The 12,423-nt window shown below is 40.5% G+C and overlaps 2 protein-coding genes across 7 annotated transcripts in view; one reads left to right on the top strand and one right to left on the bottom strand.

Moving 5' to 3' along the window:
- Window positions 1-2,936, bottom strand: part of SWT1 (SWT1 RNA endoribonuclease homolog) — a 103,861-nt gene extending 100,925 nt beyond the window's left edge. Inside the window, exon 1 of one of the 2 annotated variants that reach the window (XM_087438909.1) lies at window positions 2,879-2,936. The gene's annotated coding sequence lies outside the window, so the exon portion shown is untranslated. The other variant, XM_087438902.1, reaches the window with a different exon arrangement.
- A 36-nt stretch (window positions 2,937-2,972) lies between these two features.
- Window positions 2,973-12,423, top strand: part of TRMT1L (tRNA methyltransferase 1L) — a 35,297-nt gene continuing 25,846 nt past the window's right edge. Inside the window, exons 1-4 of one of the 5 annotated variants that reach the window (XM_087438946.1) lie at window positions 2,973-3,418; window positions 4,819-4,963; window positions 8,456-8,566; window positions 9,845-9,958. In XM_087438946.1, coding sequence (XP_087295072.1) covers window positions 3,167-3,418; window positions 4,819-4,963; window positions 8,456-8,566; window positions 9,845-9,958 — 622 coding nt within the window. In that variant the 5' untranslated portion in view covers window positions 2,973-3,166. Of the gene's footprint in view, window positions 3,420-4,818; window positions 4,964-8,455; window positions 8,567-9,844; window positions 9,959-12,423 lie in introns of all 5 variants that reach the window. The other 4 variants (XM_087438922.1, XM_087438918.1, XM_004424926.3 and 1 more) reach the window with 4 other exon arrangements.

Below are 12,423 nucleotides of genomic sequence, written 5' to 3'. Positions count from 1 at the left end.
TGTGTGTGTGAGGAAGATCAGCCCTGAGCTAACATCCAAGGCCAATCCTCCTCTTTTTCGCTGAGAAAGACCAGCCCTAGGCTAAAATCTGTGCCCATCTTCCTCTACTTTATATGGGACACTGCCACAGCACGGCCTGACAAGTGGTGCATCGGTGCACGCCCGGGATCCGAACCTGTGAACCCCAGGCTGCTAAAGCGCTATGCCACCGGGCCGGTCCCTCAACACAGACCTCTAAGAACATATTCTAAATTACCCAGAACTTTTGCTTTGTAAGATAGTTTATGGAAATAACTGAATTCACAGTTTAGCTCTCAGATCAGAGTAATAATCTTCTTTTCCCTTTCTTGTTCCCAGGATTCCATTCCATGGGGAAAAAAGGTATAATACAAAACAATAACTTCCACGAAATGAATTGCCTAGAGGCAGTGGATTGGTTATAATGTTAACTTTTACAATTTAAACTGATCCCTGTTGGTCTGATGTTGTTGCTTTGAATACGAAATAATGCTAATTTAAACCTCTTCCCCACAAGGGAAATTGAAAAAAAAATACCACAGATAGTGGACTACTGAAGGAAAAACACCTGTATGTTTACCATGATGAATGTTTTATACTTGTTAGTGTGAAATTCATATTGATTTTATGAAAATCAACATATAAACTAAAAGAGGGGAGACCTCCTGCGCTGACTAGCCTCCAAAATTGCTCCTGATGATCTCTGCTGCTTGGTAATTACGCTCTTATGTAATCCCCTCTCACAATAAATAGGGTTTACCTGTGTAACTGATACTGCTATATGGTGTATGTGGCTAGGTCAAACAGGACCTTGTAGCTTCCGCTTTTCTCTGTCTTGAATTGTTCACTCTAGGCAAACACAGCCACTATGTCATGAGGACTTCAAGTAGCCCATAGAGAGGCCCACCAGGGAAGAACTGAGGCCTCTTGCCAAAAAAGAACCAACTGCCACGCAGATTCTTTTGGCACTTTGGGAAACTGATCCTGCAGCCCTAACTAAGCCTTCACATGGCAGCATCCCTGGCAGCTATCTTCACTGCAGCCTCATGAGAGAACCAGAGCTAGATACCCAGAAAGCCATTTCTGAATTCCTGACCTACAGGAACTGTAGGTAATAAGTGTTTATTGTTGTTTTAAGCCACTAAGCTTTAGGACAACTTAGGCAGCAACAGACGAGTAACATACTCACTTAATATTCTTCAAACTTTGAAGATTCCTTCTTTAGGATGTCTCAAGATCACAGATCATGCTTAGAAAGTCTTACTAAAATTCCCATAGAAGGCATACACTAAAATCTAACCCTTTCCATCTTCTGGTTTCCAGCTGGTATTAAATGATGAGATTGACATACTGAATCAAGCTTTCAATTAACCATCTGGTCTTTTTCAAAAAAAAAAAAATCAGTGATTCTTGGACAAATATAGCTAGCCACCACTCACTTCTATAAGTTATAATGTGTTATTATCCCATTTTTAATTGACTGTTAAGCAGCGAGGTAGCCATACATTCAGGAATGCCAGTAAAAGCTGGAGGTGGGGGCACTAAGAAGCTTTAGAATGATAACTCACAAAACTTTCCAGGGTACAAACCATGTTTACATTAAACTGGGGAGGAGGGAATAAAAACCCTCCAGAAAGACTTCCTAACTACTGAACGGGGCGTGGAGGACTAAATTCCTGTTCGAGCTTCAAAGTGCCAAATAATCACACCCGCTCTCCTCTGCGTTCTGAAAACAAGTATGAAATAAACTAGTGAGATAAGTATTAAGTATCAGCTCTATTAACTAGATAAACCGAACTGGAGGGTGAGTCGCGTACCTGAGACTAAAAGGGGCTTCCCTCTCCTTCCCTGTTGCCTATAACGTTCCGACCAGTCCCAGGCAGAGCAGCTAAAAAACTCTCTGTTTTTCCCGTCTGCCTCAGTGGGCTTGAATGAGTGAGGCTTAAACTCAAGCGGGCCCCGAGATTACAGGGAAGAGAAATACGGAGGCCAGGGGACGACTACTGGCACATGCCTTGGGGAATCAGAATCGCATCAAATCGAGTGCTCCGAAGCTCAACACAATCAGGGCTCTGGTTACTAAAAGCCTACATAAATAAATACAAGCGTAGGGCACCAATAATAACAACAACAACAATAATAATAATCCCTATCCACAGGACGCTTACAACCACAGCGCAACGCTGATGCTACTGGGAATATGTAGGTTAAAGCAAAAACAAAAACGAAAGAAAAAGAACGTTCGGGTCACGATGTGTATGAGGGTGCGAAGTAAAAAGCAGACTCCAAGTCAACCGGACTGATAAGCAATCTCGTCAGCGGCCCGTAAAGCGCCGCGGCCCACGGGCTCCGCAGGAACAGACGGGACCCTAAGGCTGGGCGAGGAACAGCCCCAGAGGCAGGGCCCAGCCAGAACCACACCCTTCACGGAGCTGGCTCAATCCGGATCCGCCCACAGAGTCGCCCCGCCCACGCCGAGGAGCCCCCCTAAATCCTCACTCCGGCTGGCCGCCGGCTAGGGACCTGAGTGAGGTGCGGGGGCCGGCCCACCAAAACGTCAACGAACCCCCACTTCCCTACCTTATTGCGCCGGCGGCGGTGGCGACTCCGGAGGTCCAGGCCTAGTGGAAGGGACCCCCGAACCCGATGCCCGCTGGGAAATGTAGTTCTACGCTCGGATCCAGCCTACCACTCCAACGTTCAGGAGCGTTTGTTAAGCTTTCCATTTACTTCCTCCAAGGACTTGGAACTCCGGCTCCACCCCCAGGCGGCGCGGTGCACGCTGGGTATTGTAGTCTTGGTTGGGTTCAGAGGTTGACGGCTGGAACGGAGACGCACCGCGGAAATGGAACTCTCTTACCTCATTGGACGCCGTGCCCAGTACGCTTCTGCGCGGTGTATGGTGGCGCCGTAACGCCTCGGGGAAAGGGAAGCGGACGGAACGCGAACCGCTCCCTCTGGCTTGTTATTTTTGCGCTGACAGGATTTGGTCACTGGTTCTTCGTCTTTTGTCTGTTGCACGCATCCCGTCCACCCCGTTTGCTTTCCTACTCCTTGGATCCAGCCCTCTGGGCAGTCACGCCAGTTCTCTCACCCCGCCGTGAGCCCCTCCTAGTCCCCGGGCGGGCCTGGCACGGAGGCGGTAACTATGGAGAATATGGCGGAGGAGGAGCTGCTACCCCAGGAGAAGGAGGAGGTGGAGGTGGCCCAGGTCCAGGTCCCGACCCTGGCCCCGGACTCCGCTCGGGTCCCACCTCCGGCCCCGGATTCGGCTCCGGCCTCAGCCCCGGCCCCGGACTCGGCTCCGACTCCGGCCTCGGCTCCAGCCCCAGCCCCTGCCCTGGCCCAGGCTCCGGCCCTGTCCCCGTCCCTAGCCTCTGCCCCTGACGAGGCTGAAAGCAGTAAGTGCAGGAGGCCCAGATGTGTCTGCCGCAGGAGCGAGAAAGTGCGCCTTGCTGGGGGTTAGGGGAGGCCCTTCACTGGGATGGTTTATATGGAGAAAAGCAGGTTTAAGGAAATGCGGGGAGGAAGGAGGGACCCGTGTAGCGGGTAAAACGGGTACAGAATGGGAGAGGGCATCTCCACGAACCTGGAGGACGTCACGGTGAAGGTTATGTGAGGCCAGGGGTGCTGCGGATAGAAGAAATTAATGAGGTTTCAGGGCTTCTTCGTTAAAGGGGGTCTTTTTCTGGTACAAACATGGGAAGTTGCACCTAGTTTGGTAGTTTCCCTTTCAGTCCCGTCTGCCATGGTTCACTAAGTCCTTTAAAATGCGACGTCGTTTACTGTAGTAGGTCCTAGCTGCCAAGATTTAGAAACCGTTGCTGTCAACTAGCTTTTATGCCTCGACGTATAGAAACAGATGGGTTTTTCTCATTATTTTATATTTTTTAGCAGCTAGCAGTTGAGGCTGATGAGTAGTTTAAGAAAGAGTCGACTAAATTATGGATGTCTTCCCTCAGACATAAATACCGGTTGAATTTTGTACTGCTTTCCCTCAGAAGTCAACTGCTGAGAATTAATAGCCCATGTTATTGTGCTTCAGAACGTGCTGGCATGTTTTCTAAGCGGTGATTTATTGGACCATAAAGGAATTTAAAAGATTGATAAATAATACTTTCTTAAGAATGTTCTGAACATTTTTAAATATAAGATCTAAGAAAGTTTTTTTTTTTAATGATTTTGTGGTCCGTAAATTGACCCTCACGCTCTTTCTGAATTATAACAAAATATCTTAAATTAATTCATTGTCATTCCTACTTCTAGGCCAGTGGGAGTTTAATGTTTATAAAACACGTGGATAGTTATAGTCTAATAGAATTATTTTGCAATTTTAAAGCAACATATAAATTGTTATAGTAGATATAAAAGTAGGGCTGATCACAGAAAAGACAAACTCAGCATGCCTCAGGTAGACCCGTTCTCATCATATAGGATCAGAGCTAGTAGGTGCAGAATAGTTGTTTCTTCACCCACAGCTACAGTGGGGGATAAGGGGGTATACTCTCCTGAGTAGGTTAGCCTTCCTACCTCATCTCTAGATTGGATATTTATATTAATCAGAAGTGGTTCAGCAGCTTTAGGGAAGGCATGCTTTCTTCACCTCCCCGCCATCAAGAATATGTTAAACATAGTTTGAGAAGGTTTATTCATATATTCCAAAGTTTATGAGTATGTAATTTGAAGAATGTGGGATGTTTGAGAAACCTGAAAATGCATTACTGGGGCAAATATGTAATGGTTGAGGAATCTGAAATGCATTAGACATATATACTAATCACATTTAAAAAATTATTTTTAAATGGTCTAGATAGTCCTTTGAAATCAGTCTTAACTAGGCAAGATGAAGATGGCATATCTGAAATAGAATTGAAAATTTTGGAGAAAGTAACAGAAGTTGTAAAAGAACCTCCTAGCGTCTTGGACTCATCTGATTTAACAAGAAGTTTGCCTGTTAACTTCTAGATTATTAGTGTGTTACAGAAAGGTTGAGTGATTTAAGTACAGATTGTCTGATATCTACTATCTTGAACGAGAAAGTAATTTTGGAGATGTATATAGGCATATCATGAATCTTTAGACAAAACTTTGTGTGTGTGTGTGCAGGAAGATTCACCCAGAACTAACCTCCATGCCAGTCTTTCTCTATTTTTAGTGTGTGGGCCACCAGCACAGCATGGCTGCTAACAGAGCAGTGTAGTTCTGTGCCCAGGAGCTGAACCTGGGCTGCCGAAGCAGAGCCTGCTAAAGTTAAATAACCTCTAGGCCACCAGGGCTGGCCCTAGACAGATGTTTTAGAGGTTTCTTCTGTAGTGGACCACAGGATTTTCAGTTTTTTCCTTCTAATTTACCAGGCCCCTTTCTCTTAGTTTGTACTGCTTAGTAGTTAGAATGATTTCAATAAGCACAACTTTATTTGGTACTGTATATCTTGTTTCACATACACAGATCTTTGAACTGTGGAAGCCAAAAAGCCTTTATGATTACAAATTAAATAGGTTGGTTTGTACACATGGATTCATTGCCTAAATCTTATTGTCTGACCTAGCAATTAAAAATTTTTCGTCAAATGGGGAAAACTTTTGCCTGTTTATAGAGATTATATCTCATTATAAATCATTTGAACAATACCTCGTATAAGAAGTTAACCATAACATTTGTTGCTCTTTGTTTTTCTCATTTAAACAAAAGGTAAAAATTTATCTTTTAATAAAGTTGAGCAGGAATGTCTGATAATGCTGAATTGAGTTCCAAAATTATTGACTCAGTTGATTATTGATGCATCCCAAAAACTAATGATTTTTAAAAATTGTTTAACAAACCTTAGTGCCTGCTGGGTGCAAGTAATGGCACTTAGCCATTACAAAGATAAATAAGGTGTAGCCTCTGCCTTCTTACAGTTTATTTGTAGGGGAGGCAAAAAGGACACAAATTATACAGAAGAATAAACGAAAGAACTGGGAATGGAGGAATAGGCAGGAAGGTAGCAGCCTCAAGAATAGAATTTAAAAGACTTAAGGTTCTAAATTGTATAACTTAAGTATATAATGAATTTTAGAGAGCCCTGTGGTTTATCCCATCATCAACTATCTCATTGGGTATCTTTTCCTATCAGTTATCATCTCCTAGTCTTATATATTCAGGCTCCCACTTTGTAAATGTTCCTTTCCTTTGGGATATACACATTCAAGTCTCTCTGTTCTTAAAAAGAAAGAAAAAGCAAGTTATGATCCCATCCATCTCCTTTTTTGTACTGCCAAACTTCTTGAAAAAAATAATCTACACTGATTTTCTGTACTTGGTTTCTCCTTCCAATTCCATTTGTACTCCCAAACACCTCACTGAACCTTCTTTAGGTGAACCTTCTTTCTTAAAGGTCACCAGAGACCTGCTAAATACTAAATCTGGTAGTCTTTTCTTGATCTCTACAACTATTTGTGATACTTAGTGTTATTTCTCTTTTTACCGTCTCTTCTTTCTTGGCTTCTGCATTATCTTGATTCTCCTTACCTTTTTTTTTTTGGTGAGGAGATCAGCCCTGTGCTAACATCTGCCAATCCTCCTCTTTTTTTGCTGAGGAAGACTGGCCCTGGGCTAACATCTGTGCCCATCTTCCTCCACTTTACATGGGACACCGCCACAACATGGCTTGACAAGCAGTGCGTCTGTGCATGCCCGGGATCCGAACCGGCGAACCCCGGGCCGCCGCAGCAGAGTGCACACACTTAACCGCTTGCGCCACTGGGCTGGCCCCTCTCCTTACCTTTTATTTTTGAATTTACCCTCCTGATTCTTTTTCCTCAGTGTCTCTTACAGATACCTACATCCCTCCATACCTCACTTCCAAATTGTGTCCATTTATATTAGTAGTAGTGGGTTCAGCAGCATTGGGGAATGCATTCCCCTACACCCCCAATCAAGAATATGTTGACTATATTTTGGAAAGATTTATTCATATGTTCCAAAATTTATAAGTATCTAATTTGAAGAATGTGTAGTGTTTGAGAAACCTGAAAATGCATTACTGGGACTGGGTTTTGGCTTTATTTGTTCTCTTTTTCACATTTTTTCATTAGGCTTTCTAACTCATGCTTATAGTTTTATCTAACGTGTACATATGATTCATATCTATTCAGAATTCCTCCTGAGCTCCAAAAACAATTCAGCTGCCTACTGGACTTTAGTACATGAATACCAGTAGTACATCAAACACTATGTAAAAAATAAATTCCCTTTTCTCCTTTCCTATTCCTCTCTGCCAGAAGTTTTTTTCTCTTCCTTCATTGGTTCATGGTACCATTATTCTCAACCATGTAAACTCAAAATCTTAGAATCATTTTTGATTTTACTCTTGACCTTTCTAACATCCTAAGTTCTTGGCTTCTTTCCCCCCCCCCCCAAAGCCCCAGTAGATAGTTGTATGTCATAGCTGCACATCCTTCGTAGTTGCTGTATGTGGGACACGGCTTCAGCATGGCCAGAGAAGCGGTGCATTGGTGCGCCCCCAGGATCTGAACCCGGACCGCCAGCAGCAGAGCGCGTGCACTTAACCGCTAAGCCACAGGGCCAGCCCTCTTGGCTTCTTTTTTTACCTTCTATTCTGTACCTTTCGATTACTAATTTCTTACCTCAATTATTGATCTGTGGTACTATAGCCAGAGATACCACATTCAGATAATATCATTCACTTCCTCAAAAACCTGTGAAGACTAACCAGTGTCTGAAGAATAAAGTCCAAACTAACTTGCATAGAATTTATGCTTTCCCTAATCTCTACTACATTTTTGGCTACATATTTTTCTACCAACTCCATCCCCGAAACGTACTACATTCCGGCCGGGGGTGGGATAGAGGTGGCTGGTATTTCTTGACGCATGAGGTTACTTCACTTTATAAGGCTAGGCAGCAAATCTCTACATATTGAAATTCTATTCATACCTTAAGCCTCAGTCGAAAGCCACTTCAGTGAAGACATTCTCAAGGCACTTGTTGGAATTAATTACTTTTCCCTCTGTACGTCTGCATCATATTGCCTTTCCCCCAAGTATTCATTTCATCATGTCTTGTTATAGTTAGTAGTTAACATATTAATCTTTCCTACCTGATTGAAAGTTCTTTGAAGACAGGAAACATGGCTTATGTTTCTTACTTTAGTGTTTTATACAGAGTAGATACATTTTTTGTAGAATTATATTGAATAATTGTATAAAATTTTAAAGCTGTGAAATTACACAATGGAGTTTTTCCCCAACTTTTTGCATTCTGCAGTACACTTGTCATTTTATCAACTGAGTTGCAGCAGTTTTCCCCATCTAGGTACTAGGGCACTATGCTAAGGAAATAAAAGTATAAAATTCTATGACATGAGCAAATAAAAATGGAGGTAGAATACAGATTGTTGAAGCATAATCTTCTAACTCTCAAAATTTCCTTTCAGCGAGACACATCTCAATTCAAAGGCAACTTGCTGATCTAGAGAAGTTAGCTTTTGTCACTGAAGGGGATTTTGACTCTGCCAGTTCATTGAACTCAGATAATCTTGATACAGGTATTTCTGTGTTTTGAATTTTTTTTCGTAATTTCTAATGGTTTGCCATCTTTCGGCTCATAAAAAGTTTGCTGAGAATAGACTTGTTTATTCTCATTAAACTAGAGCAGTAGTAAAATAAATTTTTCTAGTTCAGGAAATTAGAAATTCTAATTCAGCAAAGGTGCTGTGAGAATAAGTTATTTCACAACTCCTCAAGGAAATTACAATCTCATGGATATATAAGGGCTGTATATTCTGTAAGTTAGGAATTGCATTTGGCTATGAGTAACAGAAATCCCAAAAAACAGTGCTTTAAATAATATGGAGGCTTATATTATCTCATATAAAAGAAGCCCCACGCAGACAGTTTAGGGCTGGTACAAGTGTTCCACAAGGTTGTCAGTGTCCCAAGCTCTTCTCTGCTTTACCATGCTTAGTGCTTGGATTCTGTCCTCAAGATAACCTCATGGTTTTTTGAAGTAAGCAGTATATACAAAAAAAATAAATTGTGCCTATACTTGCAGTGTGCTATATGTGAAAGATAGCTGTTGGATTAAAAATTATTGAGTTATTGATTATTTCTGTGTATTTTTATTGCTTTAAACCTGAAATTGAGATTTTAATTGTTTTGTATACTATTAAAGTTTTTGAGATACATTACATTTGTAATTAAATAAGACTTATATTTGGATGATCCATAATCTTTTTGAGAATATGTTAATAAAGAAGGAAGAACTTGCAAATTCAATAATAGGATACGGTGGTTCTAATCATACCCCCAGTCTTAGAAGAGTAGTTATATTGGATGTCATCTCCTTCTGCTTCCTTCTTCCCCTTTCTAACTCTACATGTTAACTGTTTTCGTTGCTGTCAAAGTAGAAGAAGAACATAACAGATACTTATGCCCTCTGCCCAGCTCCTGCCCCTCTGGGACTGTGACAACTGCTGCCCTTTCCCCTGTCCAAAATACAGAGTGACGCTCTCTCTGGCAGGCATTTTGGCTGGAGGGATATCATGTAGTTTATCACTTCCTCATCATATCTGTTCCCAGTTGCAGCAAGATCATCAGCTAGCCTCAGCAAGAGGAGTTTTGGGGTATAAAAAACAATCACTGACCATATGCTAAAATAATTATTGTTAACTACCTCCCGAGACAGAGTTGACTTCTCTCTAATGTTAAGAAAGATTATCGTAAGAAGTATGGGGGGGGGGAGGTGGGGACCTGTTACTTCTTTTGTAGCTGAATCCAGGCATGAATAGCTAGTATATTCTGTGATTTATTGGTTATTTTTTCAGGAAACAAACAGGCTTGTCCATTGTGCCCTAAGGAAAAATTCAGAGCTTGTAATAACCATAAGCTTCGTCGTCACCTTCAAAATTTACACTGGAAAATCTCAGTTGAATTCGAAGGTTAGTACTTTTGTGCTTGCTAAAAAGTGACGTAAATGAAATTCAAGATTTGTTACCAGTTTGAAAATTTTATTGTAACATAATCAAATATTTTCAGTTTAAAATTAGGAGCCATTTAATGCCCCCCTTTTAATGTGTTTAATAAATGACCATATAGCATTCTAGGCAATAGATATATATGAAGTAAGTAGTTTAGTTCAGCAAACATTTATTAAACATTTCTTCTGTACTGGGTACTCTGCTTGGCCTTGGGGGTCCACATTACTTATTGAACAATGTTTTAATAAGTTATACTTTTGCTTTCATATTAGAACAACTACCATTTTACACATGTTTTTGAAGGTATAATAAATGTAGTAAAACAAGAAAATAAAATAATTGGTATGAATATTGGAAAAGAGAAAATAACATCTATTTTTTCTGTTGATGGCTTTAAGAAGCTACTAGAGTTAATAAGAGTATTCAGAATCATGGTGGGATATAACATAAATATTCAAAATTTCTTTACTCTAGATAAATGGAAATTAGAAAAAAATATACCAATTATAATAGTGACAAAAATGACAGAATTTGGGGGAGTAAATTTAATAAGAGGGCTCATGTAAAGAAATGAATAAAGTTGAAGGACAAAAAACCGAGATCTTACCGAGTTAAAAGACTTCCTAGAGATAGTGAATTATTTTAGACTCTAAGTGAATTATGTGAATTATTATAGCATTTTTGGAAAGAGATCTGGCAACATCTTTTAACATTTAAGATACCATACATATCCATCCATCAGGCAATCCCTCTCCTGAGAATAAAAGAATCAATAGATAAGAACAGATGTACAAGGATATTCATTGCAGCCTGTACTTAGTGACAGAAACTTGGAACTAAAATATAATATAGTTGAATAAATTATGATACATACATACAACATAATATTATGCAGCTATTGAAAAGAGTACATTAGGTCTATACCAGCTTACTTGGAAGAATTTCCATGGTAAGCTACTGATGAAAACAATCCATAGGGAAGATTTTATAATATTCCATTTGGATGAACCAAAAAGAACCCCCCTCAAATAAACCCTAAATATCAATTTTAAACATATGTATACTTATATTTGTATATGGTTATGTGAGCATAGATGTTGTTAAATATGAGTATCTGGAATTTCAACCAAACTGGATGCGCTAACCAGTATGAGACACCCAGAAAAGAAGCCAGGACCATTTTCTTAGTAGTACTAGTAAAAGGTTATCACTATTTACTTAGGGGAAAGAGAATTAGAGACTAATTCAGAAACCATCTTGTCTTTTATGTTTAATTACAGTCATGCGGCACCTAACAATGTTTCAGTCAACAAGGGACTGCATTTACGACAGTGGTCCATAAGATTATAATGGAGCTGAAAAATTCCTATCGCCTAGTGACGTCGTAGACGTCTTAGCCATCATTACGTCATAGCGAGACACATTACTTATGTGTTTGTGGTGATGATGGTATAAATAAACCTACTGTGCTGCCAGTTGTATAAAAGTATAGCACATACAATTATGTACAGTACTTAATAATAAACGACTGTGTTACTGATTTATGTATTTACTATACTGTACCTTTATTGTTATTTTAGAGTGTACTCTTTCTACTTATAAAAAGAAGTTTACTGTAAAACAGTATGCTGTGTTACACCAGCAGCAGCCTCATACATCTTGTGTTTACCACGTCTCTTGATTACATTATTTTCTCTTGTGCTTGATTTGATCCTGTGTTGTTTTGTTCATCATGGCCCCTAAGCATACAGAATCCACTGCTAATGTTGCCAGTAAGAGGCCACATCAAGTGATTGACCCGGAAACGAAATTAAATGTGATTAAGGACTACGAAGCTGGAAAATCAGTGATGGTTATTGCTCGCCCATCAGGCCTATCCCATTCCTATGACCATAGCTAGGATCTTGAAGAACAAAGTGACGAAAGCTGTTAAAGGATTTGCTTCACTGAAGGCAAGAAGACTAACAAAAATTCGAGAAGGGCCTATATCAGACATGGAGAAACTTCTAGCAACCTGGATTGAAGACCAGACACAGAATCGTATCCCTCTCAGCACCATGACTATCATAATCCAAAGCAAAAAGTTTGTTTGCAATGTTGAAAAAAAAGGCTGGATCTGACTACAATCTCGAATTTACTTCTAGCTCTGGATAGTTTAAAAGATTCAAGAATTGTTATTCATTACATAATGTGGAAGCGAGTGATGAGTGTTCGAGTGTTGATGCGAAGGCAGCTGGAGAATTTTTGGAAACTCTAGATAAGCTGATTGTGGAGGAAAATTACTTGTCAGAACATACTCAGTATGGACGAAACCTCCTTATTCTGGGAATGGATGCCTGAAAGGACTTTTATCCATAAGGAGGCCAAGTCAATGCCAAGTTTCAAGGCTTTTAAGGACAGGGTAACAGTCTTGCTTGGGGGCAATA

The sequence above is a fragment of the Ceratotherium simum genome, chromosome 2 (genome assembly GCF_057802395.1).
Source record: "Ceratotherium simum simum isolate JZ-2026a chromosome 2, ASM5780239v1, whole genome shotgun sequence".
In the NCBI taxonomy this organism is placed as follows: Eukaryota; Metazoa; Chordata; class Mammalia; order Perissodactyla; family Rhinocerotidae; genus Ceratotherium; species Ceratotherium simum.
The sequence above is the reverse complement of the archived record's forward strand: the minus strand, read 5'-3'. Positions and strand labels throughout refer to the sequence as shown.